General features: G+C 43.0%; 1 protein-coding gene across 7 annotated transcripts in view; it reads left to right on the forward strand.

Moving 5' to 3' along the window:
• PITPNM2 (phosphatidylinositol transfer protein membrane associated 2) overlaps positions 1–27,955 on the forward strand; it is a 204,472-nt gene that overhangs the window by 80,680 nt on the left and 95,837 nt on the right. For all 7 annotated transcript variants that reach the window (XM_079956393.1, XM_079956395.1, XM_079956396.1 and 4 more), the window contains one exon: positions 4,657–4,833. In XM_079956393.1, the coding sequence (XP_079812519.1) occupies positions 4,756–4,833 (78 nt within the window). In that variant the 5' untranslated portion in view covers positions 4,657–4,755. The remainder of the gene's footprint in view (positions 1–4,656; positions 4,834–27,955) is intronic.

A 27,955-nucleotide genomic window follows, 5' to 3' on the forward strand; every position in this document is an offset into this window, starting at 1 on the left:
ATTATTTGCAACTATTACCACAGAGTTGGTTTGGGCGGCATCCATGGAGCAACGATAATACATACTCCAGCCCTTGGAGTGTTTATAATACTGGAAGAAGTTCCTTACTGATGATCCTGTTCTGTTTTATTCTGTTGTTGGCTTTTACTGTGTTTTAGCTGACTTTCATTTTTTTTTTGCGAGTCAGTTTGAGAGCTTTTCTGGGGACCAAAAACATGCCCTGTAAACAAACAAACAAACAAACACAAACGTAAAACCTTAGCCCTCAGCTCTTCAAATATGAAAAACTGAGGTGGGAAAAAAGTTTTGCTTTGCTTTGCGCTCTCATCTCAAAAATGGTCAAGGGCCTGCACACTTCCCTATGTACACCATTTTCCACCTGACCTTGTTTTCTTTTCTTGTGGGAGTGACCACATAGTGACTTCCCCCCTTCCAGTTTTCATGCCATAAATACTTTTGGTGGATTAGGCAGCGGGATGTATTGGTTTATCTTTATGTGAACTGTTGGCTCCTTTCCTGGACAGCCAATTCTGAGGGTGGTGGAACTACCATTAGAGCCCCCAGGAAGGTCCATAAGGACGGAGGTGTTATCTACAGTGGTGCCCCGCAAGACAAATGCCTTGCAAGACGAAAAACCCGCTAGACGAAAGGGTTTTCCGTTTTGGAGGTGCTTCGCAAGACGAATTTCCCTATGGGCTTGTTTCGCAAGACGAAAACGTCTTGCGAGTTTTTTCGACTTCCCCCCTTTCCCCCCCTTTTTCTAAGCCACTAAGCCGCTTATCCGCTAAGCCGCTTATCCGCTACGCCGCTAAAAGCCGCTAATCCGCTAATCCGCTAAGCCGCTAATGGGCTTGCTTCGCAAGACAAAAAAACCGCTAGACGAAGAGACTCGCGGAACGGATTCTTTTCGTCTTGCGAGACACCACCGTATATCTGTCTGTCTGTCTGTCTGTCTGTCTGTCTGTCTGTCTGTCAATAACCAGTAGAGAAGAAGGAAGGAGGAGGTCTTCCAGATACTTTGGGTAATTTCCTCTGCCTTCTTGCTCAGAATCAAGGCCCTGTGTTCCTATGAAGTACTGTGAGCTGTCAGCAAGTGCTGGTTTCTTCTGTGAGCTGCAAGTACTTAGCACTTGGCAAAGGTGCTGAAACAAATGGGGGTAGGGAAGAGGGTGGGGGGAAGGAGAGGCGAACACTTTTCTCCCCAGATGATGCGCTCCATTACTGACTTGTCACTTTGAGTGGGATTGTAGCCTTCTGAGGCTAATGCGATTAACCGTGAAGGCTGGTGTGTAACAATCTGATCTTTGCCTATTTCATGGCTGCTACTGTGACATGGAAAGTTATGAAGGAACTATACTTGGGAACAGATCAAATGGCATAGGACAAAAGCACAGGGCTATACTGAGACTTTTGTTTATGCAGTTACATCATGTACATCTCGCACCCTAACAGAGGGCCCCTCCAGGCATCCTTTTCATTGTTCGTTCATGATTATTTCTTCTCACGATCCTTTCAACATTGTTTGCAAAGGCTGGGGTTGGACGCACTGTTTTATTTTCAATCAGTGCATGCCCTATAGCTTCTTGCTGAAATCCTGTAACATCATACCACAAATGTTTGAGAGGATGGGTTCCTTCTCCCACTTTTCTTAAGTCCTTAAGCACATTCTCCTGTCCTGCAGATTATATAAGCATGCCCAACAACATTTGATTAATCCACTAATGGCAAATCTACCAGCTAAATCTGCTCAATTCTATGCCAAGTTTCTACTAGACAATAAGATTCAAGTTGTGATTTTGGCCGTTGCCAAGTTTCTGTCTGAGGTGGTCAGGATCAATTTGTATTAGACAAAAGTCAGAAACTAGCATAGTCTTATGATCTGTCCTAGTAGTTTGTGTGCTTTTAATGTATTTTAAATGCACTGAATTTCGTACTGTTGGTCCTTGGAATGCAATAAAGAATTGTTGTTGATAATGAATAGTCAGGTGGATTGTAGATGTTACAGTGTAATGTGAAAACAGACGTGTGGAATTTGATTCACTTTGTGACTTCCCAAAAGCTGAAGCTGTTGCTTTGCACACCTCAGCTTACCCTTCATTCCTCAAACAGGTGACCTCCTTAAGAGAGAGGATGCCATTATCAAGCATAACACTTTGATAAAAGCTTTCAGGGATTTAATTTTTTAAAAAGCCTTTTCACACCATCTACCAAGAGGAGATGCACAGAAAACCCTTTACAGCTAAGCCTGTGAAGTTCAGTGAGGCGATTGATCATTGATCATTGTTTTGGTGGTGCATCAAGGCACCTCTGCAGTGACGAACCATGGCTTTGGGTAAGCTGGTCTATGGCAGTGGTTTTCAAACTTTCTGCCATTGTGAGACCCTTTTAAAATCAAATATAATCAGCATTTGCTGCTTTTGTTTTCAGTCCTCAAACTAAACTTAACAATATGTAATTGACGATTCCCCCTCCCCATTTGCACTGACATGAATGGTTCAGAATAATGCAATTAATTACATAGCATTATGCCACAGCAGACAATTATTTGACATTATGCGAAACAAACAATGCTGTTTTTGTTGGAAGATGCCCTGCAGTGGAATAGAAACAGTGCTCTGCATGTGATGAATATGGGGCAGAATGGAAATCAATGCTTTCTTACATTTCAGCATACGTTTCAAGTGGAATACTAACCAAACCTATTGGGTCTCTTCCTCACCCCTCATGAACTGAGGATGTACGCTGCAAAATTTCAGCATTAATCTACAGGTGTGCATTGCAGGGAAAGATTGATGGTGGTGGGTGAGTTACTTTATTGGAAAAGCTTGACCACCACTACTGAGTCTCTCAAAAAGATTCCAAGGAATCCTGGTGTTGCCTGCTACTAACTTCCCTCCAGGTTACCCCAAACTCCATGCCTTTTTACATGAGGGTTGGACAGAAGAAAGCACTCAGGAGTTGCTTAGTACTGAGGCCACATACCTCTAAATCTTTTAAGTTGTGTATGGGTCTCTGTACAGTGGTACCTCTGGTTACGTACTTATTTCTTTCCGGAGGTCCGTTCTTAACCTGAAACTGTTCTTAACCTGAGGTACCACTTTAGCTAATGGGGCTTCCTGCTGCTGCTGCCGCACTGCCAGAACACGATTTCTGTTCTCATCCTGAAGCAAAGTTCTTAACCCGAAGTACTATTTCTGGGTTAGCAGACTCTGTAACCTGAAGCGAATGTAACCTGAGGTACCACTGTATATGATGTGCTGGAAGAGAGTGAACCCAAACAAAATTAATCTAGATTATACACATTTGCACGCTTCTGCTTCAGCTGTCCAAGGGGAGGAAAAAGGAACTATGAATAAAAGTACTGCTTAGTTCTTCTCCTTTTCTCACCAGCAGCTTCTACATGTTTTGAGGTTTTAATTCATATCCGTAAGGACTAGAAACTTGCAGAGGAAAGCTAAAAATTTGAGAATTTGATTTCCCCCCACACACAAACAATTTATGGATTGGCCTGCCCAGGACAGCGCCAGACTCTTTTTTTTTTTAAAGTTTTTATTAAGAGTTTTGTTAATACAATAGAGAAAAGACAGAATAAACAGATGATAGACAAAAAACAACAACAAACAAACAAACATAAAATTTAACATCTTGTAGTACCCATCTTTTCTTCATCCTTTGGACTTCCTCACATCTCCCGCTCTTGCGTTCCACATTTATAAAATTTTAGCCAGCAACTTATCACCATGTTTCAATTCTTATTATACACATTTCTAATGTTTTGTCCCTAACTTTGAATATTTTTATCTAGGTCTTAAAACCTAATTTTAACACAATATTTATTCAAAATTTATTTTTCTCATGAAGTTCACTCATTCTCATAGTCTTATCAACTAACTTTATGGGCCCTGTTATTTTCAAATCTCTCATCCTTCTTAACACTCATATAATTTACAATGTTTTTGCAGATAGTCCTTAAATTTCTTCCAATCCTCTTCCACGTCTTGCTCTCCCAGGTGACAGCGCCAGACTCTAAATACATAGATCCCCCTTTAATGGTGTTCGGTGGTTTCCTTCCCTCTATTTTGACTTCTCAACAACATTATGAAGTGGGTTAGGCTGAGAGTGAGGGACCAGTAAGCTTCGTGGGTGAGTGGGTCTACCAAGACCTAGTCCAACATCTTAACCTGTGAGTAGCCAATATCGTGTCTTCCAAATGTTGCTGAACTACATCTCCCAGCATCCCCATCCATTGGTTATGTTGACTGGGACTGATGGGAGTTAGTGTCTAAGAAGCACTGAACAGGCTATCCCTGTTCTAACATTTTACACCACACTGGCTCTCACTGTGCACTTCTCTCCCCACAACACAAATTTACTTTCTTGCATTGTGACTAAGGACTGATGAGATCTGATCTTGTGTGTGTGTGTGTGTGTGTGTGTCCCTACTTTGGGAAACACGTAATTTGGAATTTATCTCAGATCTCTGTCAGTGTTGTGTAATGGTTCTAGCCCTGTGATTTATTAGGAAATAAATCTGTTGTTTTGGGCTGCATTCCAAAGTGTAATTCAGGAAGTACTTACCCTTTGATTAATGACAAGTTTTTAAAAAGAACTTCATTCACAAAATTAAATGCACCTCTCTTTCTGTTTTCATTTCAGGGGGCATCGATGCATGAACTTACTGTTATGTAAGCAGCCTCCAGGAAGCACCTCTGGCTTGCATTTCTGACCAGACCAAAGGGCTGCTTGGATTTCAAGATGCTTATAAAAGAGTATCGCATTCCACTTCCGATGAGTGTGGATGAATATAGGATTGCCCAGCTGTACATGATACAGGTTGGTTCACACAGTTGTTGACATGCTGTCCCAGAATAACAGATTATATGGTAAAACCATAAATGGCGTGAATTTTCTTTGAGCCAGTGTGTAATCAGTGGAATGCCAGCTCCTGAGGTACGCAGAAATCTCTCTTACCTCTTGGCGAGGGTGATTAACTGAGTGCATAAATTGATGAATGACTTTAAAAATAACCCATGAAAGTGGCATGTTTAGCACACAGTTTCTCATGGAGTTTTGTCCGTTTTTGCATTTCTATAAGATGTTTAAATATGTTTTGAAATGTTTAAATGCTGCTAAGCACTCTGTAGTGATGCTACAGAGAGGAAGCTATGAAAAAAATAACGGGAGGCTCACAAACTTGTAAAGTGAGAAGGTGGGGAGAGATACAGACTCAGTAGCTTGTGTTGGTAGGGATAGATGAATCAGTTTATTTCCATCCTGCATCATTTCCTCCTATTTAAAAACTGGTCTGTGCCATCCCAGTTATGTATATATTAAAAAATAATAGAACAGAATCATAGAGTTGGATGTGACCCTGAGGGTCATCTAGTCCAACCCCCTGCAGTGCAGGGATATGCAGCTCTCCCTTACAGGGATCAGACCTGCAACTTTGGTGTTAACAGCACCACATAGTTCTACAAAAATTTAAAATCATATACTGGTGAGGTGTCCAAGGACTACCCTCCTTCTTTTCTAACATTTAGCACCTGCTTGGATTTGCTGGTAACTTCACTGTGTCCATGCAGTCAAGAAATATTTTTAAATGGTCCCATGAAGTGGTTTGTTTCCAGACACAATTCAAAGTGCTGGTTATGATCCTTTATGGCTTAGATCTAAGCTATCGGAAAGACTGTATTCCCTCGTATGAGCGTTCTCAGACTTTGAAATCTTTGAGTGAGGCCCTTCTATTGGCCCCGTCACCCTCACAGGCACACTTGGTGGGGACAAAGGAGAGGGCCTTCTTAGTGTTTGCTCTCAGACTTTGAAACTCCCGCCCTAGAGAAGTTAGACTGGCTCCCTCCTTGCTGTCTTTCAGCTGGCAGGTTTTTCAAGATGGACTGCTGTTAATGAGGGGGCTGGTGCTGTGAGTGAGTGAGTGAGTGAGTGAGTGAGTGAGTGTAAATCATTGTTCCCTCCCATATTTTTAGCTGTCCTTTTATCTGTAAGTTGCCTTGAGTCCCTGTCAGGGAGAAAGGTGGGGTATAAATAAAGATAGAAAAATAGTAACGGTTATAATGTGCAGTCCCTTCCTGAGGAGAACAAGTTGGCTGCCCCCCTCTGCCTGTAGGGACAAACATTTTTTCCATGCAATGTCCTTGTAAAAAACATTTTGGTGGTTGGATTTGACTGGCTTGCAGCATGCCAGTTGGCTAATAGCTATGCACATGTGTTATAGACCTTTGTAAGGCTAATCCTAGCCTTAGGCATACTTAAGGCTTGTTTGCTCAATTAAAATTTAGAGGTTATTATCCTGAGGTAGCGCCTTCTGCCAACACAAACCACTAATTCTGGGGTGTTCCAGTTACACAGCCTTTCTGATTACCTTGCATTATTTAGTTGACTGTCTTTCTTCATGCAATTATGAGAATTCCACCCACACAAATTTCAACTGCCAGTGTTCACATGAGCCTTAATTTGGGCTTGGAGAGAAACAAGGCCAGAGCCTCCTGATATTTCCCTGAAGCGGACTGCAGTCCACAAAATGTTACGCTACAGTGAAATTTATTGGTCTTTAAGGTGCCACAAGGCTTGCACACTACTGGAAATCCGCTTACCTCTCTTGAGGTGTGGCGGCATTGCGGCCGGTGACACCTCTCCCAATGCATCCCAAGGTGGCTGTCTCTGCCAGACGATCCTGGCTGTTGGGGTGCCAGAAAGGTTCGCACATGGCAGGAGGTTTGAATGTAGCCTGCCTGCCAAAGTGGCCAATGGCAGGCAGGCTTAGGGGTGGGCATTCCTGAAGGGGCAGAACTGAGCTGCAGGCTTCACTCAGGTCCACTCTTTGGGTATTTAAACAGGTCTGCCTTGGCACACAGATTGTCACTGGATCTTCCACCCTCCCTTTGTATTCTGCTCTCTATATTTGTCAATTTGTGTATGTTTTTGACCTTGCTGTGGACTAAGTTAGTTGCTGTATTCAGGGCTGGGTAGGAATTTCCCCCTCAGAGTAATAGGCCTACCTCAGCTGTGGGCAATTTAGGCATTGGGTAAGCCTTAGTCATGGTTGGAGGGGAGGTTACAAGCCTCTGCCTGCTGCTCCAAGAGAAGGGGTTTCCCGTTAAAGGGATCCTGGAGGAGGTGCTTCTGTCCAGATGCCCAGGTAGTGGCTAAGGCAGTAGTCCTAATAACCTCAAGGTGGTGATCAAGGGGCTCAGATTATGATTGCTGGGTCCGGTACTTTGCATGTGGGGAGAAGCAGCCCTTGAGGTATTGGGATCCTGAGCTGCATAAGTTGTTTTCTGTCAAAACCAGCACTTTGAATTTAGCCTAGAAACTAATTGATAGCCAGTGCAGTCATCTTAGAATTAGTGTTATATGCTCAGACGGTTCTGCCCCAATCCATAATCTGGCTGCTGAGTTCTGCACCTGCAGAAGTTTCTGAAACATCTTCAAAGTTGCATTATGTATAACACATTACAGCAGTCCAGCATAGACTTTTAGACTGTCTCTGTCCCTATAGGGCAGGCTTCCTCAACCTCGGCCCTCCAGATGTTTTTGGCCTACAACTCCCATGATCCCTAGCTAGCAGGACTAGTGGTCAGGGATGATGGGAATTATAGTCTCAAAACATGTGGAGGACTGAGGTTGAGGAAGCCTGCTATAGGGGATCAGCTGAGCCACCAGGCAAAGATTATGGAAGGCACTCTGCTACTGAGGCCACTTGAGCCTTAGTGACAATAATGGATCCAGAGGTATTCCTAAGCTATGTACCTTCTCCTTCAGAAGGAGTGTAATGCCATCCATAGTAGTCCACATCTGCACCATCTGGTCTAGGAAACGACCTACTAACAGTGTCTCAGTCATTTCTGAATTAGGCTTCAGTTTATTGGCTCTCATGCATTCCATAACCAAGGCAAAACATCAATCTAGCACATCCACTGACACACTTGAACATGTAAAGAAGTGTCACCAGCATTTTTGCTGACAGCGTACTCAAAAACTGCTAATGATTCCACTCATAGATAGATATAAACAGCATGGGAGATAGTAATGAATCCTGTGAGACCCCACATTGAAGGCACATGGGACTAGGCACAAGCCCTGTCATCTGAAAATGACCGGAACTACCACAAAGCAGTGCTGTCCACTCTCAGACAGCCATTCCAGAAGAAAACCATGGTCAATGGTATTGAAAGCTGCTGAGAGATCAAGGAGAATTAAAAAGGGCAAATACACACCCTGCCTCTCTCCCAACAGAGATCATCATGCAGGGTGACCAAGGCAGCTTCCATGCCCAAACTGGGTCGAAACCCCGACAGAAATGGATCTAAAAAACAGTTGTCCAATCAGGGGAGATTAGCAGCTGGCTGGTAATTACTTTGATTTTCTGAATCCAGGAAGGATTTCTTAAGGAGTGGTCTTACCACTGCCTCTTTTAAGCTGGAAGGGGCCACCGCCTTGCATTAATCACCTCCCTGGCTCAGCTGGCTGTCCCCTCAGTACTAGTTTTTTCAGCTCTGAGGTTCAAAGGTCAAGAGTACTGGTGGTTCCCCAGACCAAACCAAACACCTTTTCCATGCCCTCAAGCCTTACTAACTCATCTAACACAGCAGGACTAGACAGTGCTTTGGACACCTCTTGAAACTCATCTGCTAGAGTAGTAGAGACAAGGTCAGGGGATGTAAGCAATTTTTTCTTCAAAATGCTTTGTTAACCAAGTTCCTTGGGGCCTTTCCCTTGAAGTGCACAATGGGTGGAGGGCCATAAAGAAGTATGGAATTGGTCCTCTGTTCTGTATCACTTTGCTGTTTCTGTTCTAGGGGGTGTGTGCAATGAATCATCTTGTGTCTCTCACTTTCATGCATCGTTTCTCCTCCTGGAATCCCCTGCTGAGGTTTCAAGTGCCCGAAAGCTGAGGCTGGATTAATTGTAACCTGTGAAGTGCTTGTCACTGCCCTCCCCCACCACTCCCCAATTCTTTCCCCCTAGAGCTTTCATCACCTTGGCTGCCTGTTGTCCTGGTGGTTTGGCATTCTGCAATGAACACATAACAGCTTCCATCAATTAGAATTAATTTTACATTACAGCAGTGGACTTAATGTACCCTGGATTTGCTTGCAGATCAGCAGATGTGAACTTGACTTTGTTGTCTTTATTAGATTTTAGACTCCATCAATACCAACGTTTTCCCATCAGGTGCCTTCTTAGTACAAATGCAGTGTTAGAGAATTCGGTTTGGTAGCATTTTCGCCCTCATTTTCAGTGGAGCATTATGGACACTTGTTTGTGGTTTATTGTTTTCTTAACCTACAAGCCACACTTGGAAACTGAATTTGAACTTTAAGACAGTTTATAATTTAAAACAGTATTAAATATCAGAATAGTTAAAATACTAAAATTACTAAATAAAACACAATAAATTAAAAAATAGAACCAGTAACAGAGTGAAATATTTAAATTAACCAAGAGCTTGTAAAAGAAGAATGAGCTTCCCCTACTGCCACACTGCTGATGCTTTAGAATTGTAAAAAGGAGTAGTTTATAATGCAGTTGTATGTGAGATTCCCTTTTCATCATTTATTTTCATGGGAAGAAAGGGCATGCCTTCATCAGGAAGCAGGAATAGCCTTTGTTTCATTCAAGGTGGTCGGGCACACAATGCCGTTTGTTCATCACTTCCTCTTACCTTCCAGTTGAAGGCAGCCATTTGGGTACAATCCATTTCTAATACTGTCACTCAGAGATGTGAGAACAGAGTGATTCTGCCTATCTGCAAATGTCAGCTTTCAAACAGCAACAAGAAGTGCAGGGTGCATGTTGTTAGTCTTGCCTTTTCTTCTCTTTTCTGTCTTTATGATCACTTTATCATGGCACTCATTGTAGCTGATATGAATCTAAGAATGGTTTATTATTTTTGTGGGGTTTTAATTTTTTTTTTCATTTTCACATTCTACAAATATTTTAACAAAACAAGAAAAAACCCACAAAATCTCAACAAAATTAGTCTGCATTTCTTTCGACTTCCCTCCCCTCCTTTCTGCAGTTACTTAGTTTGTATATTTTTATTACTGCATATCCAATTCAAAGCTGTTTACTATTTCCCCCTTACCTTCTCATTTAATTAATTCTTACTGCATGAGTTTATGTCAATCCTGCTAATGTTTTAAGATATTTACAACATATCTTCAGATAATCAATAAATATTCCCAGTTAGATTTTTGTGGGTTCTTGGCAAGGAGGCCTTAACTGTGTTGGGGAGATAGTGGTGGAAGCAGTATGTGTGCCCAGCCTTCATTGTTCCTGGCAACTGTATGGATTGGCACAGCAGTGCTGCTTGAAGCATCGTCTGTGTGTTTGCCACAGAGACTGGGCATATTTAAACAGTATTATCTCATGCCTTCAGTGGAGGTGCCCACGAAGAAACATGGGATAGTTGCCTCTCTGGAGTGGGTGTCTTCAAGCCCTCTGTATATTTGGCCAATTACTCTTTTTCCTTTGCCTCTTTTAGAATCAACCTTTTAGGACATTGTACCCAAATTTTGCATGATAGTTCTTGATATTAAGGAGCAGGGTTTTTCTCTCTCTCTTAAGTTTGATACAGTTGGATGCGATTTTGAATTAAGATAGACTGAACATTTCAAAACTGTTCTAATTTTAACCACTGATTTCAAAACTTCACCAGCTTTTTTCTCATGTAATGGGCAGAAGCTTCCTAGTAGTTCATATTAGCCCCTCCCCTTTTAAGGAGCATTACCTTATAAGTTAAAGCCTCTTCTAATTGATATCCTAGGAAACAGATGAGCTGTTTCTCCAGGACCCATTTCTAGTCCTTATGTACCTACTATGAGAAAGTGGTGGAATCATGATTGATGGAGTGTTCCTCTTTTGTAGCAGCTTAAGTTGGGAGGAGGGAATACATGCAGGCAGTTTCTTTCAAGTCTTTCGCATAAAACATTCTGCTACCTTGTCTGCATTCTTCAAAGAGTAGAATGGACCTGAGCATGCTTCAGGTTTTATTTGTTGCTACTCCAGACACTAACAAACTCCAGTAAAAGTTGTCTGGGCTCAAGTAGGCCGTGCTCTAAATGTCCAGCTACTTCCAAAGTTTGCATCCCCTTCCATAATATCTCATAGCCTAGTATTTTCACGATATTCTGCATTTTTCTGCCCCTGCTCCACACATTTGGATGCCAGTGCCTACAGAGTGGGAAAACCTGAGGCAGTGTAAGGTCAGGACATGAAACAAATTCCACTAACTATCGTATTTTTCGCCCTATAGGACGCACTTTTTTCCCCTCCAAAAATGAAGGGGAAATCTGTGTGCATCCTATGGGGCGAATGCAGGCTTTCGCTGAAGCCTGGAGAGTGAGAGGGGTCGGTGCGCACCGGCTCTCCAGGCTTCAGGAAGCTATCAGCAAGCCTGGGGAGCCCGCGGGAGTTCCCGCAGGGCTCCCTAGGCTGCGGATAGCAGCCTGCTGCACAGAGCGCAGGGCGCGCTGAAGCAGAGCGCCCCACGCTTCGGGCAGAAATCCGCAGCCTAGGGAGCCCTGCGGGAATTCCCCCCCCTTTATTTCCCCCTCTCCCCAAAAAAACTAGGTGCGTCCTATGGGCTGGTGCGTCCTATGGGACGAAAAATACGGTAGGTGTGACCAATGCAGCAGCATACAAACGTTTTTGGATTTCAACTCCTTTCAGTCCCAGCCAGCACAGTCAATGACCAACATCACTTGGAGATAGGGATGGGGGAGACATATGATTCATTGTGCATTCAAAGCTAGATTTATCAAGCATTCGCTTTTCAAAACAATATGAAAATTGAAACACAATCACCCTTCAAAATTTGCACTTTTTCAAATTATTTGATGCATTTTTCCAACCAAACAATGCTTACAAAAGTGCATGTATAGGGGAAAATGTCCTTGGAAATGAATAAATGACTGGGGAAAAGCATATTAGGAGATATCTCTTTCAAAATGTGTTCTTCAGACAAAAAAATATTTATTAGGAGAAATTTTATGAGGATTCTTTTTTAAGTTCACAAATTGCTACATAAATCTGGAGAACTGAATGTAAGGTCGGAGAAATGAGAAATGGAGAGAATTGAAATTGGCTGATCTAGCTATCCCTATCTAGAGGGTTCTATGTTAGTTTTCCCTGTATTTGACAAGGGGCGGGGAGCAGGACGCACAATTGTCATTTCCTGTGGTAACAGCATGTTAAGGGGATAATGGCTAACATTTGCTTTCTCCCTCTGTCTCCTTCCCATCTTTATTCCTATAATGACGGCTATGTTGTTATCAACCTATTCCAGTCATAATTGTGGTAACAACAATGGCAAAAGCCACGGGTGAGATGTGGCTAAGTTTGAAAGCTTTTACTTGGCTAATGGATGCACTTACTTCATCTTTGTATTTAGACATTTAATGCATCCCAGCAGCAGCAGCCCAGACTGGCAGTGTCCTGATACAAACTAAATTGAGGCAAAATGCATTACAAAGTAATATATTTTAAAATAGGTATTAAAACTGTGGTGGAGAGATAGCTCAGTTGACAGAGCATGAGGCCCTCAATCTCAGGGTCATGGGTTCAAGCCCTACGTTGGGCAAAAGATTCCCACATTGCAAGGGGTTGGACTAGATTACCCCCCCCCCTGTGGTCCCTTCCAATCCTACAATTCTATGAACCTACAATTCCTTGAAAACACACGCTTTGAAATGTGCTAGTAAAAAAATCTTTCCTTATCGAAACAAGCAAAAAATCCAAATTACCCAGTGAGTGCTGCTGCTCTTGATACACTGCAGTCTTGCTTAGGGGATACCTTTCCCATGGCAAAAAATAATTGCCCTCTTGAGGGGTTAAATTAGCATAGTGAGAAAAAGAGCATTATCACTAGGGACTGCTGTTGGGAATACATTACTCTCTTATAACTTTGTATAGTTTACATAGAAATATGACAAACCTATTGCAAAATAGGGGAAGGGAAGGTTGATGTGGATTTGGGGAGTTGGATTTGCTTTGCCTATGTGTTAGATTTTTGAAAGAGAAATATATATTTCACATTAGCATTCCTATCCTAAATAGTTTTTCTCAGAATTCCTGCTGATTTTGCTGGAGTTAACTTTCAAATAGACATGCCTAGGATTGTGGCTCTGCTTCTATCTAGCATCTATCTATCTATCATCTATCTATATCTATCTATCTATCTATCTATCTATCTATCTATCTATCTATCTATCTATCTATCTATCTATCATCTATCTATCTATCTATCTATCTACCTACAGTGGGACCTTGGAAGCCGAACAGAATCCTTTAGACTTCCAAAATGTTTGGGAGCCAAGCCGCGTAAGCCGCGTCGAACATTTGGGCTCTAAGGAACGTTCGCAAACTGGAACACTCACTTCTCAGTTCGCAGCATTTAGGAGCCAAAATGTTCAACTCGCAAGGCGTTTGGGATGCAAGGTACAACTGTGATACGGAAACTGTATTTTTCCAGTAACCACAATGGGCTTAGTTCCATGTCTTGGGAGACTGGGGTTGGTGGGAGTGCTCCTCGCCCTCCGACACTGCCTGTGCTGCTTCATTTGTCAGATGAAGTGAGAGTCCCTGGGCCATAATAACACTTAAAGATCAAAGCTCCATCTATCTCAGTGTTGTATGCAAGCACTGACTGCTAGTGATTCTCCAGGGCACCGGTTTTCAACCAGTGTGCCATGGCACTTTGAATGATGGTCAGGGGTGCCATGTGAAACACTGGTCTCTGTCCCTCTTTCCTTCCCTCCCTTCCGCTGATGCCTTCTCGCATTTCTGCCTCCCAAAGGCTTGTGTAGCTGTTTGTTGCAGCCGCCCTGACTACAAGCTTCCCAGGTGAATGGTGCCTCTGGGGCTGGTTGGGGGGTATTGGTTGCCAGGAGCTGAGGTGGCCTTTGGGTAAGCAAGCAAGCAAGCAAGCAAGTGGGCGAGGGACCCCAGTCCACCAGCCTTTGCTGTTGGGAATGGACAGACAAATGTCCAGGCCACTGTGTGGCAGTGTGAGGAGGCACCTCTCTTTGGGGTGGGGCAGCCCAGAGACCAGGGAAAGCAGCAGCAGTTGCCTGGAGGTCTCTCAGGGACAGGAGGCTGAAGAAACACTCCACAAGAGAGGGTGCTTGAAAAAGGGTAAGAATCTGCCAGCTCTGCAGACAAGGAGTGACATAACTGGGCTCCTGAGCCCCACGGGGTGCTGCAGAAAGAATGTCAAGGGAGCCATGGACTCAAAAAGGTTGAAAAGCTCTGCTCCAGGGTTTTAGACAGGGATCCTTTTTCGCTCTATCTGGAGATGCTGGGGATTGAATTTGGAACCTTCTGCATGCAAATGTTATGCTCTGCTGTTGAACCACAGCCCTTTGCTTCCACGAAAACTTAGGTAACCATAAATCTGCTTGCTATTTAAGAACCCCATTTATGTCGGATGGAAACTCTATTTGACCAAAGATGATAGTGGCACAGAAGTGAGTGTGCCAAGCATGAGCAATGATGGCTCCCTTAGTGCACCTGCAGATCCCTGAAGCAATGAGCATCTGTCTCCAGCCTTTGAAAATGTGTTTGCATTTCCTCTCTTAGCATTTGGTGGTTGACACTTACTTGGAAAGTTCATCACTTTTTCTTGCATGTGTGTGTGTGTGTGTGTGTGTGTGTGTGTGTGTGTTTTCTTTTTTGAATGCTGATCAAGAAGCAATTGATCTTTTGGTATGCTTGGCCATCTGGAGAATGCACATTTTTCTTTTCTGTCTTAGAACACAGCGGGAGCTATATAATTAGGGCTAGTCATCTTTTTCAAAGAATCGGATACAAATTCCCGTGAATCTCTGCTTTAAAAAAATTTAAATCAGGCATACCCGAAAGGTTCATAGGCATTTAAGTGCTCTATTTATTTCAGTGGGGTGTAGTGGCCAACCAACTACACAATGCCTTTGTAAGAGGATCCCAATGCCTTCTGCAAAAACAAATCATGTGTTTACGAGGGAGAATTGGTTGGATAGTAATCTGAAGCAGAGAAATGGAGGGCAGAAGGGTCAAGTATCTTTCCTCCCACCCCCCACAGCTGCTTCTTTGCTCCAAATCTCTCTCTCCCCCCCCCAAAGCAGCTTCTCATTTTTTCATTTCTCTCTGTTTCATCCAGTGACTACTAGGGATGTCAGATCATTCTCATGAAAATGGAAACATGAGTAGAAATTGCCAAAACTTGTATTTTGTGACCCATGTCTGGAATGGAAATCAAGCCATTGTTGCTTTCAGCCTGCAAACAAAACATAATTGATTACATTTCCCCATCTCCATTTGCATTGCATTTCTTTTGCATTTGAATGAATGGGGTGGAATAATGTAATGACATTGACATTTGTGTAATTAATTATGCAATTTACATAGGTTATGTAATTTCACCGCAGAGTGACAATGACAAACGATGTAATTTTTGATGGAAGACAAACAGCAGCAGAAAAGTGACAGTGCTGCGTGTGACTACAGTAGAGACTTGAACGCCTTGTGAAGACCCAGTAACAGCTGCGTAGAGCAAAGAAGCACAAGCTGCTAAATAAAACACTCTTGTGTTTTAGAAGCTAAGAGCTTCAGTGTATCAGATGGCTGCTTCTTCTTCCTTCATGGCTTCCACAGGTCTCAGTTATGTGACTAGAGGTCCAAAGGCATTGCTGTGAGTGGGAAAAGCAGAAGCCTGGTTGCTACTGAATAAGCTGAGGGAGGCAGGCAAGCAGGCAGGTACGCTGAGGAAGAGGTACAAGCAGGTTGACAGCAGCTTTGTCTTTGCTCAGGAGATGAGCTGCTCAGGCTGAGGCCAAAGCCTGAGGTGTTAAGAAACTCAGTTGACCCCTTGGGTTCACGGTTAATGAGCTGCAGTAACACCTTCTAGCCATTTACTTTGGTGGTGGCCAAGTGCAGCAGAGAGCAAATCAGACTTTTTCTTCTGGCGACACAACGCTATTCAGGTCTGGCTGGCCATAGTATCCAGATTGAAACCCCCTTGGTATCTTATTCTCAACCCCAGAACCGTTCTGAAAGCCAGGGCTCAGTCTGGAGTATAAGGAATTATACAAAGAAGACAGGGCTGCTGAGCATATGCATGCCCATTCGGGTGAGGATTGTTTCTCTGTCAGAGCAGCGCCAGCCTGCCCATGGGGCAAGGTGAGGCGACCTCCTCAGGTGACAGGATCAACAGGGGCAGCATCCTGATGCACATCCTCATTATTTTTTGAATTTATTTATTCAAGGTCTCAGGGCGGTTCTTACTCCCTTGTTCCTGATGTAGATCTTCACTCACCCCTTCTTCCCTGGCTGGGGGCACCATTTTGCAGTTCTCCTCAGGTGCCAAAATGTATTGCCAAAATCCCCAACGTTAGAGGATGTAGCTTCCTATTGTTCTTGACACATGACGTGCAACTTTACAGAAATAAAGATTTGGGCCTCCAGCTGTGTCCCCTTTCTCCTGTCCACTGCTGCCAATCATTTACTAATACAGTGGTACCTCAGGTTACATACACTTCAGGTTACATACACTTCAGGTTACAGACTCCGCTAACCCAGAAATAGTGCTTCAAAGTTAAGAAATTTGCTTCAGGATAAGAACAGAAATCGGGCTCCGGCAGCGCAGCAGCAGCAGGAGGCCCCATTAGCTAAAGTGGTGCTTCAGGTTAAGAACAGTTTCAGGTTAAGTACGGACCTTTGGAACGAATTAAGTACTTAACCTGAGGTACCACTGTACATCTTTTCCAGATACCATATTTCCCTATGGGGGGTGGGGAAGAATCAAAATTTCACAACTATCCATTTGCTTTTCTGTAAGATAAATGTCTGGGTATTTTAAGGATTTGCATAATTTATGTTGCACATACAATCAGGCCCCTTTGGCCACAGGATGCTAGTTTGTTGTCATTTTTATACCGATAGCCTTGCCTGCACTGCATCGCTATATCTACCTGAGTGCTCCTTGTTTGTATTCTGCCTGCATCCCTACAACTGTCTTGGAGCTGCCCGAGTTCTGCTGGTATTGATCTTGGTTCTCAGTTTTCCAGGAAATCCAGTCCAAGGCTCTCATCCTGGGCATTGGCCCATGCCCCTTTGCACAGCTGCTCTTTATTTTGTGTGTGTGTAGAGATACAGCAAGGTCTGGGCAAATGGCTTCCTCTCCTAACAGCTGTGTGTGGCGCGTGTGTGTGTGTGTGTGTGTGGAATATGTCCTTGTAAGGTATCCAGATGAATAGCACCGTATTATGTGACCATCTGTTATGGGCAGGCTGAAAAAGAGCAATCCCTGACGGTTGTTATTAGCAAGCTACGTCCCCCACTCTCTCATACACACTTTACACATGTCTGTGCCTAGCTGACTGTCCCCAGACAATACACAATGCAGCTTAGTTTCCATTGGCCGGACTTGCCCCAAACCATCTGCCCAAGTTGTGATACGGGGAGAATAAGTCACGTGGGCTGGGACCAAAAGAGCCGTCATAGTTGCAAAGGTTGCATGGATTGCGCAGCAGATGCACTAGTAACAAGCCTTTTGTGACCACCATAAAATCATAGATTTGGAAAGTAATTGGAAGGCTGCCAACTGCAACGTAAATAGAGTCTGTCCACTGACCAAGCTCTACATATCTATGGCTATCAGTTGGTTGCTAGATTTTACAACCTGACTCTCCCTCTCAATCTACTTTGTATCTGTGTTGCAGACAAAATACTTTTTCATAAAGTAAGTGATTAATATACTGAATTTACTGCCAGAAAATGTGGCAATAGCTTAAATTGATTTAAAAGAGAATTGGTGAATTTTATATAGGGCATGGATCTTTCACTGGACTAGTGGTATTTTGTTTCTTTAATGGTGTTTTATTGCACTGTAAACCATATACCGGTATTTGTTTTAATATGCTGTTCACTGTTTGTTGGGGGGGATTGGGGCTGAAAAACAGCATGTAAATAAACCATAATAATAATACTCTTAATCAGTGCTTTTTGTGTGTGACAGTACTCACTAGTTTAGAGTATTGTCACCTCTCTTTTTCTTTCCATGACAGTCATTCTGTACTGGCACCCACAGCACTTTTATCAAGATATGAGTACCAGAACCTCATTTTTTTTACCAAAAAAGCACTGCTTTTAAAAAAAGAATGTGAGTCAACAGACATGTACATGCTTTCCCCCTCTGCCCAGAGTCAGAGATTACCTTTGGGAATCTGTGAGTCATTCCTCTATTTTTCTGGCCTGCACACTGAACCCAGTGTATTAACAATGGGATCCCCCCCCCCCCAGGTTTTTGTCAGCCAGGTGGTTTAACTGGGCTGGCCACACTGGATTTCACTTGTAACTAGTAGAAAGGGCATCAAAAGCTGCATTAACAGAGAACACCACATTATTTGAAAAATAAATAAATAAGCAAGCTGTTGGAAATTTTCAGCATTCATTTTAATAACCACCACCACCACCACAAAATGGACTTATTTTCAAGTTAACACCTAATTGAGCCAAAGTTAACCCCAAAGTTAACTCAGCCTCATTTTGTTTGTTTTTATTCAACTGATTTTAATCTGTCTGAAGATTCTGGAAACATATATAGAGAAAAGGTACATTTTAATACATATAACAATATTGTAGCCATGGTAGAGATATGTTGGATTTATCTATAACAGTATCAAAGGGAATTCTGACATTATTTTTCAAGAGTCATCTGTTTAAGCATACTACTGTTGTGTAACTGCTATAACTTTTTAAAATTGTAGCCAGGTTAGTCTAAAATCCCTAAGGGCTAAGCCCTTTCTCAAGTTTATCCCCTGTTTTTACTAAGTGACCTCCTTGTATTAATTACATTTTCTAAAGTAATATATCATACATGGATCAAATGGAATCCAACTTATTTTTGTGTGTCGTATGTAAAAAAATATATGTTTTGACTCAAATGACGTACACAGATCTTGTGTGTGGTAGCCAGTGACATCATTCAGTTTGTTATTAGTGCTAGCAATTTATGTGCTACGCAGAAAACTGACCAAGGCTGGCCTGAACCAAATCCATTGGGTTGCTGATGCAAATCCATTGCTATGGAAACAGATGCTGGAGCTTAAGGCTGCTTCTGTCTATAACGGGATGCTGGCTGGATAACTAAAACAAAAACAGGCTGGGGGGGCAGTAAACCTTAAATGTAGATGAATATGATAACTAGCAGACAAACAAGGAAATCCCCTTTAACGATTCTTTTTATTTTGAGCTATAAGCATTGTTTTAAATTCTGATCAGTATCTTTCTGCATTAGTGATGATGAATGGTAAAGAGATGGAGTGCAATGAAACAAACCTTGAATTAGCTTTCGAAGGCAATAGAAGTGAATACTTTTGTATATTGTATTTTATTTAGGTTTCTGGTTTTCTCTGTTCTTACACTCAGGGAAGACTACATAATGTACAATATGTATATAAAAACAAATTGGGTTGTGTCCAGTGCTAGTCTTCTTCAGTATAGATTCATGGAAAAGAATGCATGGAAAAGTTAGTCTTGTCTGCTAATTTCACTGGGTCTGCTTTGAATAGAGCTAACATTAGATGCAACCTGTAATGGGATGTGGGGTTGCTTGTGCGTAAGCCGCAAATTGCTCCAAGCTGAGTAGTTTGGTCAAACTTTTCCCTGGCTGGACAGCCCTTCCTCCGTGGCTGTCTCAATCACTGGCAGAATCCGTCAGTGGGCGTTTCCTGAACTTTTTCCAACATAAAAGCTCTTTGACACCAAGTCTCCGCCTAGCCTCCCTGCGCGGAAGCTTTCTGCGCAGAGTGGGCGTCCCAAGCGGAGGCTCTGTGCTCTCCCCGCTGGTCTCGCTGGAACAGTCTCGGAGCCCTCCCTCCGAAGCTCCCTCAACCTCCCCTTTCTTCCTAGCGTAACGCCTATCTCCTTCCCCAGCGGAAGTGAGCTCTCTCTCCCTACTGGGTCCTTCTCCTGCATCGCTGCTGCGCCTTACCTCCTCTCCTGTCTCCGATGGCAGTTCCCTGACACAACCCAACATACGTAGGTAAATAAAGGTAAAGGATCCCTGGACAGTTAAGTCCAGTCTAAGGTGACTATGGGGTGCAGCGCTCATCTCACTTTCAGGCCGAGGGAGCCAGCATTTTTCCACAGACAGCTTTCTAGGTCATGTGGCCAGCAGGACTAAACCACTTCTGGCACAACAGAACACAGTGATGGAAGCCAGAGCGCACAGAAACACCATTTACCTTCCTGCTGCAGCAGTACCTATTTATCTACTTGAACTAGTATGCTTTCAAACTGTTAGGTTGGCAGGAAGTGGGGCAGAGCAACAGGAGCTCACCCCATCGTGCAGATTCGAACTGCCGACCTTTGATCAGCAAGCCCAAGAGGCTTAGTGGTTTAGACCACAGCGCCTTTACCTTTACCAACCCAATATATTTCTATGTTACAAATAGAACATGCAACAATAGTTGAATATAGGCTGTTGTGGCTTGTACAAATAAGGCAGCTTCCTTTGTTCCCTTTTCTACCTTCAAGTTACCCTGTTTTAACTTCACAAGAACTCTTTGTGAATTAGTCAGAGAGATAGAGAGGGAATTAATCGCCTTAGGAACATAGGAAGCTGCTTTTTGCTGTGCCAGACTGTTAGTCCACCAAGTTTAGTACTGTCTACATTGATTAGCAGTAACTCTCCTCTCAGGCAGATCTTTCCTAGCCCCTTCTGAAAGTACCAAGGATTGAACCCAGGCCCATTTTCGAGCAACAAGGCAAAAACCACCCAGTGGGGATGTGTTTTATGTCTAAGTGGGGATCTGAACTCCAGACTCCCTGAGCCTCCAGTGTTTTATCCACTGCTAGACCACACTGGCTTTAGCTAATATCCTGGTGGTGTTCCATAGGGGAGGTACATACAGTATCTTGGCTGCATAGTTCATGGACCAGTGAACTGACTTAGTATAAGAGGTGTATCCTATGTTCCAGTGTTGTGACTTATTTAACATGCATATTTATTACATATGACTACTTGTTTGTAACAATAGTCTGTGAATTGACTTGGAATACAGGTGTTCCTAGGAAATAATTGCAGATGGTCCAAAATATGGAGAGGATAAACCTGCTCCAATCCTCCCTCAGTAGTGCCCTCACTTTGATAACTCTGGAGCACTTGAAGTACTGAAAAATGGTGTGACATAAAGATAGTTGGTCTTGTTATTGTCTCTATACCCGCATCAGAAAGCAGACAGCACTGTAGATGTATTGCTCCTAATGAATTGCATGTCAGATTGAATGATTCAAAAGAAGTGGTTAATGATACCCAGGTCTTACTCACATCATGGAAACAGACAGCCCAGGATAAAACAGGTACTCGTATATGCGTGCAAATGACTGCTGCCACACAAGTAGGAGTTATTGTTATCTAAGAGAGCTTGCAATGTAAAAACCAATTGAAAATCAACTGTGTCTTAGTTGCATGTAGTTCAGTCAATAAGTGTCAGTAGCATTCTGTTTTTAAGATTTTACTTAATTACATCTCCCAGCACAAGAAGCTGCAAGCCTAGCTGTCTGTTGTCATCCCATTTATTCGTGCCTCTCAAATGCTGCTAGACTTCACAAATCTTACTGTTGCAACAGGCACATACTGACTGGAGTGTTTGAGGCTGGCTGGTTGCTGTTTCCTTTTGCTCACACCAGCATTTCAGACAATTACAATACATTGAACAACCATCTATCTATCCAGGAGAGGCAGCTCTAAATGGGAGAGGAAAGGAGGAGACTATTATTTCAATCTATCCTACTTTCCTTCAGTTTTCTGCTTTAATAGCAATCAGCAACTTCCTGGTATTGCTCAGGAATTCTGAGAAACTAACAAATCAATGCAGTTTTGACATCAGTGGTTAAAATCAGTGCAATTTTGAAATGTTCTGTCTTTCAAGCCTTATTGAGTCAAAAGGTCCCCAGTTGTATCCAAACATAGATAAACCTCCTCCTTGATCTCGGGAACCATGCAAAACTTGATTATGATATTTTAAGAGATGTCCATATGCATAGCCAACAGACAAGCAACTTTCCAAAATATATGGCAGAAGATTATGTGATGCTACTGTCCATACCTCATAGGATTCTATTACATGTATATCTGCACTTCAAGAGCCTGATCTGAAAATACATATACAATCACCTTGCTCAAGCGGAGCAGGTCTGGGTCTGGTCAGTACTTGGAATGGAGATTGCTTGGAAATGCCATGTTTGCTGCCTTAATTCTGCAATGGAAGAAAGAGGGTTTTCAGGTGCAGGAAGTGTTCAGCCAGCACAGGGCAGGACAAGGGAGATAAATAAGACACAGGACATTGGTATTGGGTTAAAATAGGCCACAACTTTATTGACTACAGATGTAAGTAGGCTTTGGTGAAGGCATTGGGTGTGTATCCTGGGTCAACCAGCCCGCATGCTGATTGATTAATTGGCTGGGTCGGTCCTGGATTAAGGGGCCATCCTATGACCTATACCCAGCAGGGCAATCCCACCATGGCCGCCATTTTGGAGGGTTGCTATGGCCCATTATCCCCTTTGTGGGCTCCCGGATAGAGATATACACACCCCATACTTCTTTAGTATGGTACTCATTAGGCTAAGGACCCAACCCAATGCCTTATTTGCTACCTGAGTAGACCTCCCTGAGGCAGTGCAGTATACTTGTATATTAGTTCCATTGGATCCCAAATAGATAATTCTGGAATATCTGAACAAAATGGGTGTAAAATAAGAAAGTGAATTTATTAGCCATTTGTTAATTGAAGCAAGGTGAGTATTGGCAGGAATTGGAAACAAATACTGGAACATTATTAGTTAAAAAGTTAACAACATTCAATAGAAGCAGAATAAGAGAGACTGAAAACTTAGATGTGTTAATAACACCCCCCCCCCCGCCCACCCAATTCTGGAGTAAAACCAGAAGCACTACACAGCAGTGTTGGATTCCATCCCTAGTTGCAGGGCATACTATCAGTTCATGGGCTCCAGATTTGGAAAGCACCCTACTGATAACGTGCCTTAGAATGCGTCCAGATTTTTTTGCAATAGACAGGGTGGGACTGGTGGCAAATGTGCAGCAGATGAGTCTGTGTGGGAAGAGTTCTCTGAGCAGGTTATAGGTTGGAAGTTTTCAGTGGCCAAAATGAGACTCCTAGAACCTCAGTGGTGAGGAGAGACTCTTCATGTTATGAGGCACTTTTTTTCCTATTGTTCTCTCCTCTCCGCTCCCCCTCCCATGGCAGAACTGTGTTCTGTAATAAACACAAATTTGCCTATTATAGTAGACAGCAATTTATGGTACCCTGTCAACTCATTCACTTACACTGCAATTACTCAATGACAAAACATGATGATTGCATGTAAATATACAAAAGGGAAATGACTGGGGCTATAGAGAAGTGAAGCATCAAGGGAAAATATTTAGAAGCAGTACAAAGTTGGGTAGAAGACAGGTAGATAGTCATGGCTTTATGAATTTTATTACCAATTTGACCTGGCACAAGGAAAATTCTTACGTTTACTATGATAAAGGTTATACTTGTGTTCTGAAATGAACCTTAGAAGCTGGGCAGATAGTACCTTGGAGGGCAGATCTACTCCATACATTTAAAGCACACCCAATATACATTAAAAGCACATGCTTCCCCCAAAGAATCCTGGGAACTGTAGGTTCCTCTCACTTAGTTTCAGTTCCCTGGACCCTTAGCAAACTACAGTTCCCATGATTCTTTGGGGAAAGTCAGGTGTGTTGGATGTTCTTCAAATGCATGGTGTGGGTCTGTGCACAAAGAAATGGAGCAAGGGTGAATCCAAAATGTCACAGAAGAGAACAGTCCAATTTAGAAGTTCAAAACATGGGGGAGCAGCACTTCTTAGTAAGAATTCAAGGTCAATATAGCAGATAACAAAGTGAGCATGAGTTAGCCATGTGCTAGTCATGTGCTGCTGTAGCTCACAAGGCCAAAGCAATCTGAAGTTGTGTCAACAGGAACATTGTTTCCATTATGTGCTAAAAACAATAGTACTGCCCTTATGCTCAGAATTCTTGCTCAGAAGTACAGAACAGTTATTTCCAAACAACTTTCATTGACTCTTTGGTTATTAATGAATGCCATACACCAAGAAGGATATTGACAGATGGCAAAGGATGTGTAGCACCATTAACTTCTTAACAAAACTCACAATTTTGATGGAGAATATAGCTTTAGCCCTTAGACAGGGATGTGGGTGGCTATAAGCAGCATTGGTGGCCTCAGGGGCACCCGCCCCTCCCCCAGTTTTCTAGGCCTCAATATTCCATGATGATGTGTACACACTGTGAAATGTGCTCATGTCACTCTCACACACCTCGTGGTGTGCTCACATCGTCACATTACATGTGCATGCACAGCATGCAGCGCCTGCCCCCTCAATCGCGGGGGCAAGCCAGCGTACCTGGTTGCCATATTCACTTAGTTGAAAGGCCAACACAATGAGAAAGCAGCTGAAAATACATAGGCAGGGACTGAGGCTGGGTACCATGCAGAAGCAGCAGCTTTTGAAGCAGCTGGCTACTAGCAGACTTTCTAAGTGACAGAGCTGAGCCTTGTTGGCAACAGCTGGCAATTTGAGGAAGGGAGACAGGTAGGAAACTGGCAGTCCAGAGGTCAATGCTAACAGGCTTTGTACGAACAGTACTATCATACCTTGGGTTACAGACACTTCAGGTGGCGTGTTTTCGGGTTGCACACCGCGCCGAACCCGGAAGTACCAGAATGGGTTACTTCCGGGTTTTGGTGCTCGCGCATGTGCAGAATCACAACCTGTGCATGCGCAGACGCGGCACTGCTGGTTGTGAATGCTGTGGGTTACGAATGTGCCTCCCGCACGGGTCATGTTCGCAACCCGAGTGTCCACTGTACATTTAAAGCACATCCCCTTCCACAAAGAATCCTGGAAATGGTAGTTTACCTCTCACAGAGCTATAATTCCCAGAACCCTTAAACTACAGGATTATATGGCAAGGAGGTTACTTCAAATGTGCTTTAAATGTATGATGTGTATGCAGGCATTATGAATTCTTTCTGCTCTGAGGGAAAGATAGTGGTCTCTCCCTTTGCCTACTAGCTAACTCTCTTCCATTGGAATCAACAAGGCTGTAAAAAGTTTTTTATCTTTGGATTGACACCTTACTCAGGGGTGTCTTGCCCATAGAGGCAAGTGGCACCAGGGCACGAAGTTCTGGAGGGCGGCATGGAAGAGGCAGAGGCTGGATACAGCGCCTCACAGCATCAGCTCACTGCCCTCACCCATCTCTGGGAAGCGGGGGCGGTGGGGGGGCGGTGGGAGGAATCTTTGCACCACGGTGCCAGATATACTTAAGACGGCCTTGACCTTGCTTATGCTTCTTACACCGCAAGGACTTTCTTAGCAAACAGCCTTTATGTTGTTGTGACTTGGCTATTTATAAGCAACAGGTTTTATTTCGTGAGTATATTGCTGTCAGACTTTGGATTATATATCGGCGCAAGGCTGCAAGCCTTTCATTTGAAGCAAAATACATCTCAGCGATCCATGGAAACAAAAGTGCTGAGCTGATTGTAAATGTTGTCTAACTTGACTACCTTTGAAAGGTTGCTCTGTACGTTGTAATCTACAGTAAACGGGAGAACAATTATTTTCATCTGGTTTAAAATCTAGGCAAATGCCTGGCTCAGCTATTATCTCCCCGGGTTTGTGCAGCTCTCTTTTCTTACTACATTTATGTGCATTTTAATCCTAGGTTTCCCAAGTGACTTCCCTTCCCCTTTCATTTCTCCCTTGCTTTGTCTTTTGATTGGAAGCCTGCAAACAAAGCTAGCATTTCCATTTTACAGGGTAGTTCAGGTTTCCTGATTTTATTTTCCCATCAGCCCTGTGACGTAGGTTTAGGTTTGATATAGTGAGCAGCGAGATTCATAGTTGAGAAGGGATTGAACTCAGACTTCTCTATTCCAATAAACAATATCTTCTAACGTGTATTCCTCTTTATCTCCCCTCCCCTGAATACATTTCAAATCTGCAACAACATGCAATCATTCCACCCATAATGATATAAATGCAGCTGTTTTCAGAAGTGTCCTTAACCAGTTTGATGAAACCACAAAAATGTGGTGGTTGTGTGGAAAGAGCCATCTATTTCTTTAAAAGCTGGTTCTCTGCCTATATTTGCCACTGTTGATTCTTCTTTTAATCGCTACAATCAAATGTCTATAATTTATTGTTTTGCAACACCATTAGCTATATTCCAGCAGCTGTGGTAGTTTAGATGTTCAAACTCAACCTAATTTAATAAAAGTAACAATATATTATTTATTTATTATAAACTACAAAGGTATGATAAAGCTAATACTATACTTCAATTTATTAGTGCTCCGTTAAGACTTATATTTGTTGTAATAAGGTTACTATCTCTTTAGTTGACAGTTGCACAGGTTTGCATAAGGCTACCAGATAAAACTTAGTTCCTGATCCTATTTAATTTAAAAGCCAATTACCTTTAGTCCCTTTTCCCAGTTAATCTTGGGGAAATGGCTGCAACGCGTTATATGTGGCACTGTCTCTGAAGATGGTTCAGAAATATCAGGTGCAGCAGACTTGGGCTGCCAGGTTACTCACCGGGCAAGATGGTTTAAGCATATAATGCCAATTCTGGCCCGACTGCAGAGGCTGCTCGTTAGTTTCTGGGCTCAATTCAAAGTGCTGGTTTTGATCTATAAAGCCTTAAACAACTCAGGACCTCAAGGACTGCCTCTCGCCATATGAACTACTGCAGTCCCTGTGATCATCATCTGAGGCTCTTCTTTATGTATCTCCCCCATGAGAGGTCCATTTTCATCCCAAAATTGGGACGCTAGGAGGGGCATGCCTTCTGGTCCAGCACTTTTGCGATCGTCAGCAGAGTTGTGCCAGAGCGCTGGACTAGAAGACACTTTGGCGTGCCCCTGCTGATGTTTGCCAGAGCGCTGGACTGGAAGGCACTCTGACACTCATCAGCAGGGTCATGCCAGCTCTGGTGCAACCCTGCTGACTTGTTCCAGAGTGCCAGAGCATATTTTGGTCCAGTGCAAATAATGGGACATTCCAGGATCCAAACAGAAGCCAGGATTAGCTTCTGTGATCTGGAGTGCCCCTCTTAAAATGGGACATTTGGTGGGTATGGAGGTCCAGGGGGTGGCAACATGAGAATGGGCTTTTTCTGCAGTGGCTCCCCACTTGTAGAATGCTCTCCCCAGGGACACCTTTGTTGCATATCTTTAGGTGCCAGGCGAAAACATTCCACAGGCTCCCACACAGAGAACATCTCCAATAAAGTCATATTTGTGAGAGAATTTGGAAGTGCTTGTTACAGAATACTCGGGGAAGTTATTATACCCTACTAAATCTCTCTACAGAAATTGTGTCGCATAAAAGTAAAGGTAGCCATGTTGGCCCTTAAGAAAATTTCCAAAATTCAGACAACCAAAATGTCACAAAACAGTGTGCAAGTATTTGAGTACTACTGTGTGGAAACATCCTGGAAAGCTGTAATTGGCATCCATATAAATTCTTTATTGTGCTTCTGCAATATACCAGAATAACAGGGGCCATTAGAACCCCCTTAGTGACTTGTCTATTTAATTGAGGCTCCCTCATTGACCTGCATATTTAGTTGGAGGAAAGGCTGAAGTGGATCCAAAAGACTATGACACAATCTGTTTTTGTTCAGCTGTTTGTGGCTTTTCATTTTCTGTTGTGAAGAGCTGGTGATACCAACAGGGATGTGTGATGCTTCAATGACATCCACCAGAATTGTTTTTCCATAACTGCTTACATGAGGTCATGTGCTATGTCCCATTCCATGTTTATTCCCAGAGATTTATTTTAATAAGAGCCTTTAAGTAACTGCCATTCTTGCTAATCATAG

This window comes from Podarcis cretensis (assembly GCF_951804945.1).
Source record: "Podarcis cretensis genome assembly, chromosome: 16".
NCBI classification, from domain to species: Eukaryota; Metazoa; Chordata; class Lepidosauria; order Squamata; family Lacertidae; genus Podarcis; species Podarcis cretensis.